This window comes from Chiloscyllium punctatum, chromosome 20 (genome assembly GCF_047496795.1).
Source record: "Chiloscyllium punctatum isolate Juve2018m chromosome 20, sChiPun1.3, whole genome shotgun sequence".
NCBI lineage: Eukaryota > Metazoa > Chordata > Chondrichthyes > Orectolobiformes > Hemiscylliidae > Chiloscyllium > Chiloscyllium punctatum.
This window is the reverse complement of record NC_092758.1, coordinates 83,821,143-83,842,136: the sequence shown is the minus strand read 5'-3', so window position 1 is coordinate 83,842,136 and position 20,994 is coordinate 83,821,143. Positions and strand designations below refer to the sequence as shown.

The window sequence follows — 20,994 nt, the reverse complement described above, 5'->3', positions numbered from 1 at the left end:
TCCACAATATGTGCTTGATTTTGACTTGGCAAGGCTTTCCTGTTTTATACACATTTCCCTTTGAAATAATGATCAACATTGTATTTGTGATTCAGGCCTCTTCAGAGATCTATCTGATTAGTCGCATCCGACTGGCCGTTCCACGGATAGGTGAAATTTTCTTGTTCAAAGATTCATCAAAGGGAACAATTTGAAAGTTTTAATTGAATCTGTTTCAAGTGCCTTTTCAGACAGTGGGTTATGTATCCCTTTCTTCATTGTACCTGTTTCTAACTCGAATTACCATAAAACTTGTGTTAGGATCATAGAATTCCTACAGCATGCAAACAGACCCTTCGGCCCAACGGGTCCAAACCAACCCTCTGAAGAGCAACCCACCCCCACCCCATATTTGCCCCTGACTAATGCACCTAACCTACACATCCCTGAACACTAAGGGCAATTTAGCACCACCAATTCAAGTAACCTGCACATCTTTGGATTGTGGGAGGAAACCGGAGTACCCGGAGGAAACCCACGCAGACACGGGGAGAATGTGCAAACTCCACATAGACAGTCACCCGAGGCTGGAATTGAACTTGGGCTTGAGGCACTGTGAGGCAGCAGTGCTAACCACCGTGCTGTCCCTGTGCATTCTTAGGAAGGCAGCACCATCAGCAAAATTTCTGACACTGAATACAGTTTTTTCCCTTGTTTATGCCATAAAAATCCAATGATTTTCTGTCCAATCTCTTCCTAACCTTCTCTAACAACAGCCTTCCTCCTTTGTTACTTCTCTATAACTATGCCATCCCACAGCACCTGGAATTTAAACTAATGTTCTTGCTAAAAGCCAAACGAGTGTTTAGCAAACAGTTAAGGATAACATCCTCACTTTTGGACTTTGTCACTATTATTAACAAAACCCAAGATCCGGAATGTTTTGTTTTGAAACAGCCTGCTCAATGTCTCCTCATTGTTGAAGGATTTGGCACACATCCTCATAAGTCCTTGTCTTCATGTACTCTCTTTCGGATTGTATCATTTAGCTTTTATCACCTCTCCTCATTCCTGCTGTAAAGATGTATTACTTTACACTTACCTAATTTAAGTTTCCTTTGCCCTGTGGCAAAGTTTTCCTAAAGTTTACTAGCCTCCACAATGTTTGCTACATTAGTGAGTTCCATCCCATCTGCCAGCTGTAAAATTAGTCACTGTATCCCCAAGCAGTTGTCTTATACTCACTTCTGGGAATATTTTGTATTTCACTGCAACCCGTTAAAAACAACCTTTCACCACTGATCTTCACTTGCAGTCTCTCTCTGCTCATTTCCCATGTCTGGAGAAAGTGAGGACTGCAGATGCTGGAGATCAAAGTCGAGAGTGTGGTGCTGGAAAAGCACAGCAGGTCAGGCAGCATCCGGGGAGCAGGAGAGTCGACGTTTCAGGCATAAGCCCTCATCATTCCCGATGAAGTGCTTGTGTCCGAAACGTCGATTCTCCTGCTCCTCAGATGCTGCCTGACCTGCTGTGCTTTTCCAGCGCCACACTTTTTTGACTCCTTTCCCGTATATGTTGGCCGTGCCCTGTTAGTCCTGCGCAGTTTATCTTTACTCTCAGGGTGGCTGCGCAGCAATTCATCAAAGGTGTTCCACAGGTCTACATGCATGACTTCAGTCATGTCATCCTCATTAGTGTTCACCATCACTCCATCAGCGAACTTAACTTAATCTAATACATTTCTTTCAGGAGTAGCCCTGTGCTGATTTTTGTCCATGGTTTCCCTAAGAGCCAATCCCAAACATTGACGCCTCTAAAAGTTTCCTCACTACTGACAGTCAGTTGAATAGGCTGAGCTTATCCCATTCTTAAGCATGGATGTAACACTGTAGTCACCCAATCCTCTGTCATAATCCTACTGAAAGAAGATTGGTAGATTGAGGGCAGACTCTCTGCAATTCCTGTCCTTACTTCCCTCATAGAATCCCTATAGTGTGGAAGCAGGCCATTCAGCCCATCAAATACACGCCAACCCTTTGAAGGGCATCCCACCCTACATTTCTGATGGCTTATCCACCTCACCTGCACACCCCATGATACTATTGGCAATGTAGCATGGCCAATCCATCAAGCCTGCATATCCTTGGACTGTGGAAGGGAACTAGAGCACCTGGAGGAAACCCACACAGACACTGGGAGAATGTGCAAACTCCACACAGACAGTCGCCCAAGGGTGGAATTGTATCCAGGTTCCCAGCAGTGCTAACCACTGAGCCACTGTAACTCGGCAACTTAGAGGACATCCCAAGGCTGCACTGAGTGACTTTTGACTACTACCAACATTGTATGTCTGTCCTCCCACTGAGTCATGTTCTACTTCCCCACTTCATTGGCCACTATCACAAAATTCCTTTCATCTTTGTGTAATGTCCCTGGGAAGTGTTCCTCACTATCACCTTCCCAACATTTGGTGGTCTCTAGTGTACTAGGCATTATATACAGTAATAATAACAACAATATCTGTAACATGATAGCTCCTGTACTGTTCTTTAACTGTTAAATTAGATTATGGATCTGGCAAATTTTATCATATTTCCCTCTCTGCAGATCTTTAACCTGATGAAATTTGACAGCTACACTCGTTTTGTGAAGTCCCCCCTTTATCAACAGTGTGTGTTGGCAGAGGTGGAGGGCAAACCACTTCCTGGTGATACCTCACAGGAACTGGAACACAGTCATGATAAGGAGAGTGCCAGCCTCTATGATGTCAAGAAGGTAAGACTTAATTCTAACATGGGATGATGGGGAATCTGATGGAATGGCATGGTGGCTTAGTGGTTAGCACTGCTGCCTCACAGCGTCAGGGACCCGGGTTCGATTTCACCCTCGGTTGACTGTCTCTGTGGAGTTTGCGTGTTCTCTCTGTTTCTGCATGGATTTCCTCCGGGTGCTCCAGTTTCCTCCCACAGACCAAAGATGTACAGGTTAGGGCGGATTGGCCATGGGAAATTGCCCATAGTGCTCAGGAATGTGCAACCCAGGTAGATTTGATGCGAAATGCAGAATTATAGGGCGGGTCTTGGTGGGATGCTCTTTGGAGACTTGATGGGCCAAATGGGCGAAAATGAGGACTGCAGATGCTGGAGGTTAGAGTAGTGCTGGAAAAGCACAGCAAGTCAAGCAGTATCCGAGGAGTAGGAAATGAAGGGCTTTTGCCTAAAACGTCGATTTTGATGGACCAAATGGCCTGCTTCTCTCCATATGAATTCTTTTATAAATTGGAACTCTTAAATTCTCCAACACTGTGCACAACTTGAGGGCACAACAGTCCACATTTAAAATCATTTACCTTTCGGACCAGAAGTTAGTTGGCAATTATTAACAGTCACTGAGATGCAAACAGGGTACTTATACTTTCAGTGTATCGATTTATTTTTCTAGTGGTGAGTTTAATAGGGAAGTAATGTGCAGAATCCTAAAACCTCATCAAGTGTGGAAATCTATTAAGGGCAAGATGCTACTTTGGATGGAGACAGCTGTGCTGAGAATGGGTGAATCTTAGGAAACTGCCTATAGGCACATTATTTCTTCCTCGAATTTTTCACAGATGCTCCTTCAGCCAATTGAACAATTTTATTGGACCTTTCATTGCTTATTGTTTGGTGGACAAGTGATTTATTTTGTCCTCATTATGGGTAGCTGGCTTACTCGGACAGTAACAATAGACCTGCTCACAGTCTCAGCTAAGTCTGACTCACACGGCATGCTGAACCAAACGTTGGCAAGTTTGCATTTTGAAAGAGCAAGCGATAACCATAATTGCTAATCCATTATTGTCCTGTAGCAGAAGAAGAAGCTGAAGTCAGGAAAGTCATTCAGCGGTTTGCCACAGAACGGCTGTGATGGGAAAAGCGGAAGCCCGGAGAAACAGATCCGGAGGAGTAAGAGCAAACTAAGTCGGAAGAAAGATAAAAGAGACTCATTTGGAGGTAAGGCACTGGCTTACTTGCTCAAACCATTTGCAGTTAGGCAATTAAATGGATGTAACATGGTGTAGTATAACATAATGGGTTGTAAGGCAAGGTAAAAGGTTGCAATGAATTCTAGGGAAGGTCAATCTGATGTGAAGGTCTGCAATGCAGTTTATCCAATGGGGGAGCAGTACAATGTTATAGATTGGTGTGGGGACAAAGATATTGTCTCATTGTTTAACAAAACTTGTTTTAGGGTAAATAGGATCATTCCAACCATGTGGGAGGAACATGAACTTCCGACTTTCAGTTAGAGGGATGTGGGGATAGTGTGGAAAATGGCATTGATGTTAATGATCAGCCATAATCATTATGTACGCTTGTTTTTCCAAGTTTATGTCTCTTTCTTCCACCCTGTACATGGAAGCTCTGTATTGGATGACAGTTGCACAAGCACAAGCAGCCCTTAATACCTCACCCAGATTAGCCTTCGAGTAAATATTGTGAAGCTAATTAGTTACTGAAACTAAAGCATCCTAACAAAGGAACAGGGGAATAGGAATAGGCCATTTGGACCTTCAAGTTTCCTGTGTCAGACTAGATCATCGCTGATCATTAACGTCAATGCCATTTTCCCACCTTCTCCTCATTGGAAATTTATCAATCTCTGTCTTGAACATGCTCAGTGATGGAGATTCCACAGCCTCTGGGACTGAAAGCTCCAGAGAATGATCTACCTCAGGGTGAAGAAATTGTTCCTCATCTTGGTTCTAAGTGGCTCAGCTCTTATTCTGAGATGATGTTCCCTTCTAGTAGACCACTACTCCATCCCTCCCTAAACCAGCATTGTTTCCTCATCTGCCCTGTCATGTCCTTCAAGAATTTTCATTATTCCAAAGGGATCACCTCTCATTCTGTGAAACTCTGGAGAATCCAGGCCCAGTCTCCTCATTCTTTCCTCATAGTTCAGTCCCACCCTCCCAGGACTGATTCTGGTGAACCTCTGCTACACTCCCTCAATGTCAGGATATCCTTCCTCAGTAAAAGGCACCAAGACTGCAGACAATACTCTGTGAGGAACAGTCTCACCAAGGTCCAAGTCGACTGACTGTGTGGAGTTTGCTCATTCTCCCCATGTCTGCGTGGGTTTCCTCCGGGTGCTCCGGTTTCCTCCCACAGTCCAAAGATGTGCAGTTTAGGTCAATTGGCCATGCTAAATTGCCCGTAGTGTTAGGTGAAGGGGTAAATGTAGGGGAATGGGTCTGGGTGGGTTGCGCTTCAGCGAGTCGGTATGGACTTGTTGGGCCAAAGGGCCTGTTTCCACACTGTAAGTAATCTTATCTAAAAAAAAGACATCTCTACACCTGCACTTAAATGCTCTTGCAATAAAGATTAAAATACCATTTGACTTCTTTACTGCTTGTGGCTGGGTCATAAGCCTGTAACTATCTACTGCTATGGGTAAATCACCACATGTTACCTTTAATTCAGCCACTTATTAAGAAATCTCACAGACAGAGGGGAAAAAATAAAAGGCAACCAGAGGGGCAACTATTTTGCACAGAGGGTGGTGCGCATTCGAATGAGCTACCAGCGGATATGGTTGAGGCGGATACAGTAACAACATTTGAAAGCCATTTGGACAAATACATGGATGGGAAAGGTTTAGAAGGATATGGGCCAAGTGCAGGGAAATGGGGTTAGCACGGATGGAGACTTTGGTTGGCATGGACCAGTTTGGGCTAAAGGGCCTGTCTTTGTGCTGTAGGACTCCATTACTGTATGGTAATTGTTCAAACTTTGTTGCATGTAGCAATCAAAATAAGAGCCCTCAAGTAAGTAAATTAGATCACACAACCTAACTTGGCTAGTACCCGATTTAATGATAAAATTTAGCAACAGTTCTAATTAATAGTGTCTGTCTCTGGAAGTGTGCAGGGTTTGAACTTTTTGTAGTGCTGTTCTTCAAAGCTTTCCTAATGCAGGGTGTACTGGTGTTGAATTCTTCTGCAGACATTCACCCTTCCTACAATGTGATATTATTGATGATTCTTTAGATTCATCTAAATTATTGACTACTTCTCTGAAACCAAGTCTACAGCTTGTCTTCTTAGCAGAAGTATGGGCGAATGTTCTGGAACTTAACAGGGTTCAAAAAAGATTTACATGGATGTTGCCAGGTTTGGAGGATTTGAGCTACAGGGAGAGGCTGAACTGGCTGGGGCTGTTTTCCCTGGAGCGTCGGAGGCTGAGGGGTGACCTTATAGAGGTTTACAAAATCATGAGGGGCATGGATAGAATTAACAGACAAAGTCTTTTCCCTGCGGTGGGGGAGTCCAACACTAGAAGGCATAGGTTTAGGGTGAGAGGGGAAAGATATAAAAGGGACCTAAGGGGCAGCGTTTTCACACAAGGGGTGGTGTGTGGATGGAATGAGCTGCCAGAGGAAGTGGTGGAGGCTGGTACAATTGCAACATTTAAAAGGCATATGGATGGGTTTATGAATAGGAAGGGATATGGGCCAAGTGCTGCCAAAACAGACTAGATTAATTTAATATATCTAGTCAGCATGAATGAGTTGGACCGAAGGGTCTGCTTCTATGCTGTCCATCTCCATGACTCTAAGTAGTTTCTCGTGTTCCTTGTTGCATTTGGCATTGACTATGTGTTTGAAGACACTACTGTCCTGTGATTAACTCCTTCACTTCTTCTGCAGGGCAATCAAGTGGCACGAGACAACCATTCATCAAGAATTGATAACACAGTTTCGCTCAACTTGCTTTGACTTCTACTTTTCCCAGACATGGCTAAATGCTTTCAATTCTTGTATAAGTTTGTCCTTATCCCTTAGTTTCTTCCAATAAGAGTTATTGCTGATTCCTTCATAACAGGTTATCTCTGGTGATTCTTTCAATTTATGAACAGTTATGAAAGTTTTGAAGTTTACAGTATGATGCTACCTAACCGGAAAGTGGATTGTAGTGGTTCAGGAGAATTGTTTGCTGTTACCTTTTTGATGATAGCTAGCGATCAGTAATAAATGTGGTATAATATCACGGAATTTTTTTTAAAAAAAACATCCAAGATGTCTTATCATCATGAACTCTCTGCCAGGAAACCCCGTCATGTCTCAGTGGGCTATTTTTGATCACTCAGTAGAGGTGGTGTTGGCTCTCCATTTTAATGCTTCTGATAATGTACAGCACTCACCGGCTATACAATGTGGAGATGTTGTTACAGAGGAGGGAGGCAATGACCTCATGGCATTATCATTAAATGATCAATCCACAAAGATCAGTGCTGGAAAAGCACAGCAGGTCAGGCAGCATCCGAGGAGCAGGAAAATTGACGTTTTGGGCAAAAGCCCTTCATCAGGAATCACAATCACAGGATCCACATAGGAGTAATCCACAAACTCAGCTGATGTTCTGGGACCCTGGTTCAAACCCTGCCGAGAAATTTGAATTCAGCAAAGAATCTGGAACTAAGGGTCTAACAATGAGCACGAAACCATTGGGATGGCATGGTAGCTCAGTGGTTAGCACTGCTGCCTCTTAGCGCCAGGGACCTGGGTCCAATACCACCTGAGGATGACTGTGTGGAGTTTGCATGTTCTCCCTCTGTCAGTGTGGGTTTCCTATGGGTGCTCTGGTTTCCTCCCACAGTCCAGTGAAGCTCAGGCGAGGTAGATTAGCCACAGGGATTTCAGGGATAGGTTGGGTCTGGGTGAGATGCTCTCCAGAAGGACGGTGTGGACTCAATGGGCTAAGTGGCCTGCTTCCACACTGTAGGGACTCTACAATTACTGATTGTTTGAAAAACCTATCTGGTTCACTCGTATCCTTTGGGGAAGGAAATCTGTGTCCTTACCTGGTCTGGCCTGCATGTGACTCCAGACCCACAGCAACGTGCTTGACTGTGACCTACCCTCTGGGCTATTAGGGATGATCAATAAATGCTGGCCAAGTTGGAGATGCTCACATCACATCCGTGAGTAATAAGAAAAAGAGAACGGTTGCCTGAACACAGTTCCTGATTATATTTAAATAGAAAATGCTGCAAACACTCAATAGACCAAGCAATGACCATGAAGAGAAAGCCATTTTATTTCCTCTCCATACTGACTGTTTTCCAACAATTTCTGCTTTTATTTCTCACTTTTTGCTTCTGTGTTGTGTTGTCTCCCAGTGCATTTCACTCTGAGGTGTTTGGCAGGTGTTTGTGTTTAGTTTTACTTTACTTTGTGGGTTTTCAAACTCTGAATGGTATAACTACTTAGAAAGGCAAACAGGATTTCCTGAGTCCTCACCCTGACCCCAACCGTGACGATGTTGGCTGTTTCTCATTCCACCGCGTCCAAATGTTATGAATTAAAGACCCAGCCTAGTCCCAAATGTGGTGTGGATCAAACTCCAGACGAATCCTATCCTCATCTATTCACTTACGAGGGATTCACCAGAAATAAGGCAATCTTAGAGGACATTAGCTAGTTTATCGCAGAGCAAGGATGGATTCATTTCATGGTCAATGCAACTTAATACCAGTCTAAGATCACGGCTTTACCTATTAGGGAAGCTAATTCGTGCTTTTGAGCTCAGTCATTTTGAAAGAATTTACAACATGATTAACGATTCCTTTTTTATGTTTGCAGTGGAGTTTTCAGACAGCAATGGCCTCTTCCTGTCTCGCCGTGAGTCTCAGGGATCTGTGTATTCAGCAGCCAGTGTGGAGCTGGGTTTCCTCAGCTCTCTTCAAGCCAGAACAGAGGTAAGACTCATGATGGAGTACTGCATGCAGTTTTGAGCTCCTTACTTGAGAAAGGATGTACAGGTACTAGAGGGGGTGCAGAGGAAGTTCACTGGGTTGATACTGGAGTTCAGGAGGTTGGCTTATGAGGAGAGACTGAGTAGACTGGGATTATATTCATTGGAGTTCAGAAGAATGAGGGGGGATCTGATAGAAACACATAAAATTATGAAGGGAATAGATAAGAGGTAGAAGGGATGTTTCCACTGACAGGTGAAGCTAGGGCAACTGGACATAACCTCAAAATTAGGGGGAGGCATTGCTGCCTTACGGTGCCAGGGACCTGGGTTCAATTCCAGTCTCGGGTGACTGCCTGTGTGAAGTTTGCACGTTCTTCTGTCTGTGTGGGTTTCCTCAGGGTGGTCTGGTTTCTTCCCACAGTCCAGATGATGTGCAGGTTTGGTGGATTGGCCATACTGAATTACCCATAGTGCCTAGGGATGTGTAGGCTAGGTAGATTAGCCATGGGAAATGCTGGGTTAAGGTGGACAGGATGGTCTGGGTGGAATGTTCTTTGCAGAGTTGGTATGGGCCGAATGGCTCGCTTCCACACTTTGGGGATTCAATGAAAAGCAGTTTTACTTGCTGAACAGTGTAAGGGATGGAACGTGCTGCCTAATAGGACGGGAGAAACAATTTAATTAAAAGCTGTAGAAGAGAATTGGACAAAAATGTGGAAAATAAAACAAATTGCTGTGATATGGGGAAAGAGTGGAGAATGGAACCAATTGGATTGGTCTTCAGAAGAGCCAGCACAGATTTAATGGGTTGAATGTCCTCTGCTGGACAATTGTTGAACCAAATGTCACATTAGCAGATCTGTTTACTGATGAGAAATAGTTAGATTAACTGTCATAAATGGGAACTGCCCTTTCACAGATAACTGAGGTAGCATTTTAGTCTTGACATACTGAAAATGCTTGACCAGTCGTAAGATGTTTAAGCAGCCACCATTGCATTGCAGACTTTTGCTGGTCATATTGACAAAGGTGAGTTGAGCATTGAGATAAAGATCGGAAACCAAAGGAGCAGGGTTATGTCATTCAGCCATTTGAGCTTGTTTTGCCATTCGCAATGATCGTGGCTGATCATCCAACTCAATAGCTTGTTTTTGCTCCCCCCTCCCCCCCTTATCCTTTGATCTTCTTAGCTCCTCCCCCCCCCCCCCCCAAGTGTTGTATCCAACTCTCTTTGAGATTGTACAATGCTTTGGCCTCAGCTGCTTTCTGTGGTTGTGAATTCCATGGGCTGACTCCTGTCTGGGTGAAGCCATTTCTCATCTCAGTACTGAATGGTTTTCCCTATACCCTTAGACTATGACACTGCTTACAGATGCCATTACCATGGGGACTCCATGGGGAAGAGAGCTTGAACAGTTTTGGTCTGTACTCTCTGGAATTTGGAAGAGTGAGGGGAGATCAAATTCGAGATGATAAAAGGTGTGGATAAAATAGACATGGAGGGGATGCCTCCTCTTGTGGGGCATTCTGGGACGAGAGGATAAGGGGCAGCAAATTTAAAACAGAGTTCAGGGGAAACTACTTCTCCCAAAGGGTTGTGAATCTGCGAGAATTTGCTCCCCCAAAGTGCGGTGGATGCTGGGACAGTGAGTAACTTGAAGAATTGGACAGATTTTTAATTGGCAATGGGTTGAAGGGTTATGGGGACAAGGCAGGAAAATGGAGGAGAGGAACATATCAGCCATGATCGATTGGCAGTGCAGTCTCAATGGGCCGAATAGCCTGATTCTGCTCCTGTATCTTACGAACGTATGATTATCCTTCCCTCATATGCCCTATTAGAACTCTATAGGGTAATGACAGAGAAAACCACACCCTGGTCCATCATGACGATGTTTAACACGATCTGTGCTCTCCGTTGTAGTATGAGAGACCAAGCCCAGAAGTAGAAAATGGGAAGAAAGTGAAATACTGCTGTGTTTACCTCCCCGACACAACTGCCTCTTTAGCAATGGTTCGGCCCGGCTTGACCATCCGAGACTTACTGTCCGGCGTTTGTGAAAGGCACGGGATTCCTCTGGCAGCCACGAGTGCCTACCTGGCTGGAAGTGACAAGGTAAGCTGGTGTGTACCCATTTCACGATTGACTCACGAGGAGAAAGTGAGGACTGCGGATACTGGAGAGTCAGGGTCGAGAGCGTAGGTGCCGGAAAAGCGCAGCAGGTCGGGCAACATCCAAGGAGCAGGGGAGTCGACGTTTCGGGCATAAGCTCTTCATCAGGAATTTGATGTTCCGAGCATGAGCCCTTCGATTCTCCTGCTCCTCGGATGCTGTGCTTTTCCAGCACCCACACTCTCGACTCTGATCTCCAGCATCTGCAGTCCTCACTTTCTATGAGTGAGTAAATCTTCAGATAATCCTCTTCCAGCACCATACTCTTGATCATGATTTACTCAAGCTGACTGGACCTGACCCAACACCCTAGCCCCTTCTCCAATTGGCAACATACTCACCAGGCACCCTATCCTGTAACCTCTGCACATCTGACACCTAGCCTCCCCTCACCTTATACATCAAACTTGCCCTTTATCAGCAGCTGTTACTATGGGCTGTTACTTACCTTCAACCTACGACAGCAGCCTGCTGTGAAAAGGGAACATGGTTTCTCTTCCTCGTGTGCTGCCAAAGAAAGGTCAAAATGGAGGAGTACAGCTCTGTGTCTCTGAGGAAGCCCCGAGCAGAATCTCCTCTCAAAAACATGGAGCTCCCTCCTTGCATAAAACGTACACAAGATTGCCAGTCTTCAGGAAATCTAGCCTTCTGTTTCTGTTTTGCATTCCGTCAGCAACTTTTCTAACGTGTTTCAGTAAGAATTTGAAAATCACAGCAAGAGCCTCTTCACACAGAGTGATCAGAACGTGGGACCCATCATAACAGCATAAGACGGAGGAACAGAAATTAGGCCATTCAGCCCATCGTGTCTGTTCCACCATTCCATCATGGCTGATGCGTTTCTCAAGGACGAGAGGGTGAGGACTCCAGATGCTGGACATCAAAGTCGAGAGTGTGGTGTTTTTCCAGCACCACAATCTTCGACTCTGATAAGTTTCTCAACCCCATTCTCCCCGTAAGCCTTGATCCCCTTGACAATCAGAAACCTACCTATCCCAGTTTTAATGACCTGACCTCCACAGCCTTCTGTAGCAATGAATTCCATAGATTCCCCACTCTCTGGATGAAGAAGTTTCTCCTTATCCCCATTCTAAAAGGTCTTCCCTTTACTCTGAGGCTGTTCCCTTGGGTCCTCGTCTTTCCTACCAATGGAAACATCTTCCCAACATCCATCTGTCCAGGCCATTCAGATCTCCCCATATCCTTCTAAACTCCATAGACCCAGAGTCCTCAAATGCTCCTCTTATGTTAAGCTTCTCATCCCTGGGACCATTCTCATGAACCTCCTCTGAACACGCTCCAGAGCCAGTACAACCTTCTGGAGATATGGGGCCCTAAACCCACGCACAATACTCCAAATTCCACAGAGCATTTTAATAAGAAACGAAATTAAATCAACAGTAAGAAACAAAGTAAGGTCAGATGGTGTAGAATCTGTGTGGGTAGAATTGAGGAACTGCAATGGTAAAAAAAACCACTGTTGGAATTTTGCACAGGCCTCCAAACAGTAGTCAGGAGCTGAGATGCAAGATACACCAGGAGATAGAAACGAAGTATGTTTGAGGCAAAGTTATGGTGATCATGGGGGATTTCGATACGCAGGTGCACTGAGAAAATCGGGTTAGTAGTGGTTCGCAAAGAAAGGAATTTGTGGAATTTCTATGAGATGGCTTTTTTGGAGCAGCTTGTCATGGAGAGCACTAAGGAATACTGAATTTAGTGTTGTGCAATGGGGCAGACTTGATAAGGTAGCTTAAAGTGAAGGAACCCTTAGGAAGCAGTGACCATAATATGATTGAAATTGCTCTGCAATTTGAGAGGGAGAAGATAGAATCAGAGATAACGGTATTACAGCTGAGGAAAAGCAGCTGCAGAGGCCTGAGGGAGGTGCTGGAGAGAATTGCCTGGGAGAGGAGCCCAGCAGGAAAGACAGTGGAACGGCAATGGCAGGGATTACTGGGAGTAATTCAGGAGACACTGCAGGGATTCATCCCGAGGAAAAAGAAGCATGGTACAGGGAGGATGAGGCAACTATGGCTGACTAGGGAAGTCAGGGATAGTACAAAAGCAAAAGAGAAAGCATATGATGGGGTGAAGGGTAGTGGGAAAGCAGGGGATTGGGAAACTTACAAAGAACAACAGAGGGCAACAAAAAAAAACACAGGGAGGGAGAAAATGAAGTATGAGAGTAAGCTAGCCAGCAATATGGAGGAAGACTGTCAGAGTTTCTTTCGATATATAAAGGGCAAAAGAGAGGCCAAAGTAGACATTGGAACACTGGAAAACGACGCTGGAGAGATAGTAGTGGGGGACAAGGAAATGGCTGAGGATCCGAATAATTACTTTGTGTTAGTCGACAAGATGGAAGACGTGAGTACTATCCCGAAAGTTCATAAGAGTGAGGGGGCAGAGCTGAGTGTGGTGGCCACTACCAAGGTGAAGGTGCTAGAAAAACTGAATGGTCTGAAGGTGGATAAATCACCTGGACCTGATGGACTACACCCTAGAGTTCTAAGGGAGATAGCTGAAGGGGTCATGGAGGCATTAGTGGTGCTCTTTCAGGAATCGCTACAGTCTGGGAGACTGGAAAATTGCTAATGGAATGCCACTGTTCAAAAAGGGAGGAAGGCAAAAAAAGGAAAATTACAGACGACTTAGCCTAACCTCAGTCATGGTTAAGATCCTGGAATCCATTGTGAAGGATAAGGAAGTGTAAATGACGTTACAGGAAAATGCTCAGATTTGGCATTACCAGATATTTCGGGCGAGATTTCTGAATACTTTGAAGTGTATAGTAAAACAGGGCAAGGCCAGCATGGATTCATCAAGGGGAGGTCATGCCGACAAATCTGCTGGAATTCTTTGAGGAAGTAAAGAGCAGGTTAAACCAAGAAGAACGAATGGATGTCATCTACCTGGACTTCAGAAAGACCTTTGACAAAGTGCAGCACAGGAGGCTACTGAGTAAGATAAGGGCCCATGGAGTTAGAGGCAAGTTGCCAGCGTGGAAAGGAGCTTGGCTGTCTGGCAGGAAGCAGAGAGTGGGGAGGAAAGGGTCTTTCTCAGGCTGGCAACTGGTGACGAGTGGTGTTCTGCAAGGCTCAGTGTTGGGACCACAACTTTTCACTTTACACATTAACGATCTAGATGAAGGAACTGAGGGCAATCTGGCTACGTTTACAGACAATGAAAAGATAGATAGAGGAACAGGTAGCACTGAGGAGACGGGGAGGCTGCAGAAGGATTTGGACAGGTTAGGAGAGTGGGCAAAGAAGTGGCAGATGGAGTACACTGTGGGAAAATGTGAGCTCTTGCACTTTGGTCAGAGGAATAGAAGCATGGACTATTTTCTAAATGGGGAGAAAATTCTGAAGTCTGAAGTGCAAAGAGACTTGAGAGTTCTACTCCAGGATTCTCTCGAGGTAAACTTATAGGTTGAGCCAGTAGTTAGGAAGGCAAATGCAATGTTGGCATTTATTTTTAGGGGACTTAAATGTAAAAGTAGGAATATATTTCTGAGGCTCTATAAGGTTCTGGTCAAGGCACATTTGGAGTATTGTGTCCAGTTTTGGACCCCATATCTCAGGAGGGATGTACTGGCCCTGCAGTGGGTTCAGAGGAGGTTCACGAGACTGGTCCCAGGAATGAAAAACTTAACACGGGAGGAATGTTTGAGGACTCTGGGTCCAAACTTGATGGAGTTTAGAAAGATGAGAGGAATCTAATTGAAACTAACAAAATACTGAATGGTCTGGACAGAGCAGATATTGGGAAGATGTTTCCATAGGTAAGAGCAACTAGGACCCGAGGGCACAGCCTCAGAGCAAAGGGAAGACCCTTTAGAACAGAGATAAGGAGAAACTTCTTCAGCCAGAGAGTGGTGAATCTATGGAATTCACTGCTACAGAAGGCTGTGGAGATCAGGTCATTGAGTATATTTAAGACAGGGATAGATTGGTCTTGATTGTCAAGGGGATCAAGGGTTACGGGGAGACATTGGGAAAATGAGGTTGGGAAACTTATCAGCCATGGTTGAAGAGTGGAGCAGTTCCGATGGGCTGACTGGCCTAATTTCTGCTCATATATCTTCTGCTCCAATGGTCTTATGGAAGTTAGATAAATACATGAATTGAAGGATACACTGATCAGATTAGATAGGGTAAATTGGGTGATGGCTTACGTAAAACATAAAAAAAATACAAATAATTTAGGTTTAATGTCTAGTTTCTGTGAGGTAAATTCAACAGAGTTCCTGGTATTACCCTGACTTGCATTTTACTTTGATTTAACACCATGCTTTCACCTTCATATTGAAGTGAATGCTAACAAACACCAGGGAAGGGGAAGTTATAAATGTCAATTGTAGCACTGCAGGAAGTAAAAGTAGTTTTTTTTCAGAAGTGTCTTTGTAAAGTCAAGAGTGCTTTATCTCCATAAGGCATGTTTTTTTAAACTGAGTTTCATGAGGTTTCAATTCATCGGTGTGCATTCTTTGTCCCGACACTACTGAAAGAGTTTCATGAATGGTGCAGGTCTATATTGTAGAGAGCTCTAACAATAGGAACAGCCCCATGGTCTTTCAGTCCCTCAAGGTCATTCGATCATGATCCGAAATGTTCCATGAAATTCTCTCAGACTCAGTTTGAAAAGGATCAATTGACTGCTATCAGCTTTTGCAGCCTTTCAGAAGCGAGAAGTCTGGACCCCTGCTTCACTAGGGGTGAAAACATGCCCTCTGATTGCATTCCATCATAACAGACTTGTCAGCCCACCAACCCTCCTGGCCACCAACCCTCCTGGCCACCAACCCTCCTGGCCACCAACCCTCCTGGCCACCAACCCTCCTGACCACTAACCCTCCTGGCCACCAACCCTCCTGACCACTAACCCTCCTGACCACTAACCCTCCTGACCACTAACCCTCCTGACCATTAGCCCTCCTGACCAACAACCCTCATGAATATTAACCCTCAAGACCATCGACCCTCAAGACCATCGACCCTCAAGACCATCGACCCTCATGACCACCAACCCTCATGACCACCAACCCTCATGACCACCAACCCTCATGACCACCAACCCTCATGACCACCAACCCACATGACCATTAACCCTCCTGACCATTAACCCTCCTGACCATTAACCCTCCTGACCATTAACCCTCCTGACCACCAACCCTCCTGACCACCAACCCTCCTGACCACCAACCCTCCTGACCACCAACCCTCCTGACCACCAACCCTCCTGACCACCAACCCTCGTGATCATTAACCCTCATGACCATTACCCCTCCTGACTGCCAACCCTCCTGACTGCCAACCCTCCTGACTGCCAACCCTCCTGACTGCCAACCCTCCTGACTGCCAACCCTCCTGACTGCCAACCCTCCTGACTGCCAACCCTCCTGACTGCCAACCCTCCTGACGGCCAACCCTCCTGACGATTAACCCTCGTGACCACCAACCCTCGTGACCACCAACCCTCGTGACCACCAACCCTCGTGACCACCAACCCTCGTGACCACCAACCCTCGTGACCACCAACCCTCGTGACCATTAATCCTCATGACCATTAACCCTCCTGGCCACCAACCCTCCTGGCCACCAACCCTCCTGGCCACCAACCCTCCTGGCCACCAACCCTCCTGGCCACCAACCCTCCTGGCCACCAACCCTCCTGGCCACCAACCCTCCTGGCCACCAACCCTCATGACTACCAGCCCTCCAATGCTTCCCTACAAAAACTTCCTGTCCCTTTGACCCTCATGGCCCTATGCCAACTGTACGCCATCCTATTTCCCTCCTCTGTGTCACCTTATAGCAATCTGCCACCTTCATTACCACTGTCCACAATGAGCAGAGCACAAGAGACAAATGGTTCTGAAAAATTAAATTAATTTATAATTACCTAAAGGCTGGAGGAAGGTGGTGCTCTCACTTATATAAACACTTTGCAAAACCAAGTCAAAGGATTTGAAATCCCCTCAAATCCCCTCTGTTCAAGAATAAAAGAGGTTTCTATTCAGTAACACGATTCAACCCATCTCTCCACCATTGCTACTTTCAGCCCTCCTTCCCCTTTGCAATCTGAGGTCCCTAAACTCTTACACCTGTTTCCCCCTCCCTTGCTCCTGGTCACTCCAATCCAGCCATCACCGGCCTGAAGCCTATGGTGCTGGAAATGACTAACTTTGCCTCTTTTTTCCCTCTACGGTTCCACTTGCTATACCAATCTGATGTGGATATGGTTCAAGGTCCAAAATTCGAGTCTGCCCAGACCATTCCATTGTTCTGTTCTGGGGTATCAGGAGAGGGGGAACGCCCAGATATTTGACCCTTCATAATATCTTGTCCCTTGATTCTTTCCCATCAAGCGCTTTTTCAATTGGAACGCCTCGGTCAGATAACTCCTTCCAACATTTTGTCTGACATGACCTCTCTAAATTGTTACCTCTCCATTTCACTTCTCTACTGTTAAACACACCTTAAAACTCTGGAGTAGTGGTGCTGGAAGAGCACAGCAGTTCAGGCAGCATCCTGATGAAGGGCTTTTGCCCGAAACATTGATTTTACTCCTCCGCGGATGCTGCCTGAACTGCTGTGCTCTTCCAGCACCACTAATCCAGAACCTGGTTTCCAGCATCTGCAGTCATTGTTTTTACCTACACCTTAAAACCCTGCCCTATTAGATCACTCATTTCATCATCTGACTCAATGCCTCCTTGCTACCATTTCTTGACTTATAATACACCAGTGCAGCACCTAAGCAAGCTTATAATTGCCACAGGTGAATATAGCTGTAGTGATTGAGTATAAGATCCTGGAATGGGGTGGTTAACCTGGGCCAATCAGGGAGCCCTGGCTGACAGAGGTAAACTGGAGATTCACAGAGTTTCCTCAGTCTAGGGACTGGCTCTGATCTGTCTGCTCAGAGCCTATGTACTGTGCCCATGTAAATAAAGGGTGACTTGGTGAGAGGATACTGGCCTCTGGCAATTATTTCAATAGCAAAAAGGGTTTCATCCGTGAATCTTTCTGGTGTGTACCCCTCACTGATCCCCATTCTATGGAACTAACTGAAAAAGGGAGGGAGCTCCAAACATAGGCAATTTTCCGACTTGTGAAATTTCCTCTAATGCCAGATGTGAGTATTTTGCTATATTGCCCTGTCTGATGAGGAAGTATAAATGACGTTAATACAATAAAAATGGGTCTCTGTGTTGAGCATGCGTTAATCTTAATTGTTGTAAAACACAATGCAAAAACATATTGTTTATGGTCTGATTTTATTTGGTATTTCAGAAGCCCCTAGCTTTGGATCAGGATAGTATGATCCTCTGTGACCGGGAGCTTCGAGTGGAAAAGAAAATCCTGTTTGAGTAAGTCGTTTAACCCCTTGCAACATTTTGGCCTCCATGACCTCTCTAAGCAGCTGCCTCTCCATCTCACTTCAGTTCACTAATACCACACAGTGCTGGGAGTCGAGCTGTCCTCTGATCTGGTCAGTGAAAAGACTGGAGAGATTTTCGGAGATTAAATTTTGCTTGGTAGCTCCTGTGTTTTTATTTTGGGGGTCTATATTGTGGCTCATGTATTTACCATTCCGAAACGCAGTGCCAGTTAAGCGTTAGTGTGCTTGGAAGATATCCATGGAAGATATGCAGGGCAGGGGATTGTGCTGCCAATATGCTATTTTGGTAATCAATCCTCCAGCCATCACTCTAACCTCATGTGGCTGATATAAGAGTTGAGCTGAGCACCTACCAGTGCTAATGTTGGAACACTCAACCATGTCCTATCTAAGTTTTAATGTCGCTTGTTTGTGTTCGTGATTCCAGTTCATTTGCTGATTAAATTCTGCTGCTACTACCCGACATCTGTCTAAAACCTTCCTTAACGTCATCTGAAGTTTCAGAAGTCTGCCGTGAGATAGTCTTTCAGAATGCTGAAGGAATTTCACTGCCTCCAACGCTTCTGAATACATCAGGAGTGTCTCAGCGCTTAGCACGGCTGCCTCACTGCGCCAAGGACCCGGGTTCGATTCCAGCCTTGGGCGACTCTCTGTGTAGAGTTTGCACATTCTCTCCGTGTCTGCGTTGGTACCCTTCGGGTGCTCCGGTTTCCTCCCACGGTCCAAAGATGTAGTTAGGATGGATTGGCCATGGAAAATTGCCCCATAGGTAGGTTAGCCATGGGGAATGCAAGGTTATGGGGATAGGATAGGGCATGGCAAGTCTGGGTGACACTCTATGGGATGAATGGCTTCGAACTGTACAGAAGAGCTTTTATGATTGGTTACTTCTTAACATGGGTCAATGGCCTCGAGGAGTTTGAAGAGAGGCCATCCTATGGGTCAGCTACCCTCTTAGGAGATTGCTACCTAGTGCAGGAGATGCTCCTTGTAGGTGGATGAAGATGAGAGGCAAGGAAGCTGCAATCTGTTCAGACTGGGATTTATCTGAAGTGAGGTCCCAGTTATCACAACCTGAATTCTCTCATCCCAACAGTACCTTAACTTCCCTCAGTCACTAAGCAGTGTATTGTTCTCCATAATGCATAACAGAAAGAAACAGCACAAATCAAGTATTCCAATCAAAATCTATGAATAAAGTCATGCCACATATACAAAACTAAATTGAGAAGTTTTCTGTCATCTCTTGGTACTTGTCTTCCTTCTGTTGGCTGCTCAAAGCCTATGTATTGTGCACATGTCAATAAAGGGTGACTTGGTGAGAGGATACTGGCCTCTGGGCAGTTATTTCAATAGCAAAAAGGGTTTCATCCATGAATCTTTCTGGTGTGTATCCCTCACTGATCCCCATTCTATGGAACTAACTGAAAAAAGGGAGGGAGCTCCAGACATAGGCAATTCCGACTTGTGAAATTTCCTATAATGCCAGATCTGAACATTTTGTTGTACAGGTATTGCCCTGTCTGATGAGGAAGTGTAAATGAAGTTAGCAGAGTAATGTAGTTGTGTTTCCATGAAGTGCTGTGTCAGTGGTTGCAGCGTGCCTAGCTTTCAGCAGAGGAGATGGCTAAGAGTCTTGTACTATAGCTTTGACCTACCCTGGGATTCAGACATCCTAGTGTGGGCTGCTGTTGTCTGCGCTGGCTGACTGATATGCAAAAGCATGGCCGGGTAGCGAATGTTGGATAGCAAAATGGTTCAATAGTTAGCACTGCTGCCTCACAGCACCAGGAACCTGGGTTCGATACCAGTCTCGGGAGACTGTCTGTGTGGAGTTTGCGCATTCTTCCTGTGTCTGTGTGGGTACCCTCTGGCTGCTCTGATTTCCCCCTCCAGTCCCAAAGATGTGCAGGCTAGGTGGATTGTCTAGGTTAGGTGGATAAGCCATGGTAAATGAGGGGTTACAGGGATAGAGTGTGGGCTAGTTCTAGGTGGGATCCATTTTGGAGGGTCAGTGAAGGGCTGAATGGCCTCTTTCTGCGCTCGAGGTATTCTATGATCAGGAAAGCTGTCCCCCTGAGAGAGAGCTACAGGTCCATGGAACCATAGGAGTCTCCCAGGGCAGAGCTGAATGTCTGCTGCTTTCATAAGCCCCTTGAAACACTAGCCCTGATGACAGCAGTCTGAACTTTGAGCGTGGCCCTCTGTGGAAGCTGCTTTCACTGAGATGGAAGTTGCAACACTGGCCATCACAGTCAGGTGATCAGAAACCCCATTACAGCTTGGTCCACAAAGTGTTTAGTGGAGAACCATTCCAGAAAAGATGGGCTCCAATATGCGTGTGGAAGCCTTTGCTGGTTTGCTGTCGGACTCCTTCATATTCCAATGATAGGACTGAACCCTGGCTTTTTACAATGCCATTTTGGTGTGTACTTTCATCAGCCTTTTCCATGCAGCCTGGTCCATCACTGTCCTCACTTGGTCCCCCTGTAGCAGAACTTGGGAGCAACCTCAACCTCTGGCAATCTGCCATTCACTCTTGTCTTGTGCCTCCCAAAGTTTTTTTTTTGATTCTCAAAGCATTCCCTTAGCTTAAAAAGAACAGGGAACTCATTCTGCTGTGAAAGGTTTGGGAAGAACCAACAACGTTCAGCAAGATGCAGTTAGAGTGGGAGTTACATATTGTTAAAACACG

At 45.5% G+C, this 20,994-nt stretch overlaps 1 protein-coding gene across 2 annotated transcripts in view; it reads left to right on the top strand.

Annotated features, from left to right (window-relative positions):
* Nucleotides 1-20,994, top strand: part of LOC140492231 (regulator of G-protein signaling 14-like) — a 97,517-nt gene that overhangs the window by 57,171 nt on the left and 19,352 nt on the right. The window contains exons 6-10 of one of the 2 annotated variants that reach the window (XM_072591138.1): nucleotides 2,587-2,754; nucleotides 3,827-3,968; nucleotides 8,602-8,717; nucleotides 10,641-10,832; nucleotides 18,191-18,267. In XM_072591138.1, the coding sequence (XP_072447239.1) occupies nucleotides 2,587-2,754; nucleotides 3,827-3,968; nucleotides 8,602-8,717; nucleotides 10,641-10,832; nucleotides 18,191-18,267 (695 nt within the window). Of the gene's footprint in view, nucleotides 1-2,586; nucleotides 2,755-3,823; nucleotides 3,969-8,601; nucleotides 8,718-10,640; nucleotides 10,833-18,190; nucleotides 18,268-20,994 lie in introns of both variants that reach the window. The other variant, XM_072591137.1, reaches the window with a different exon arrangement.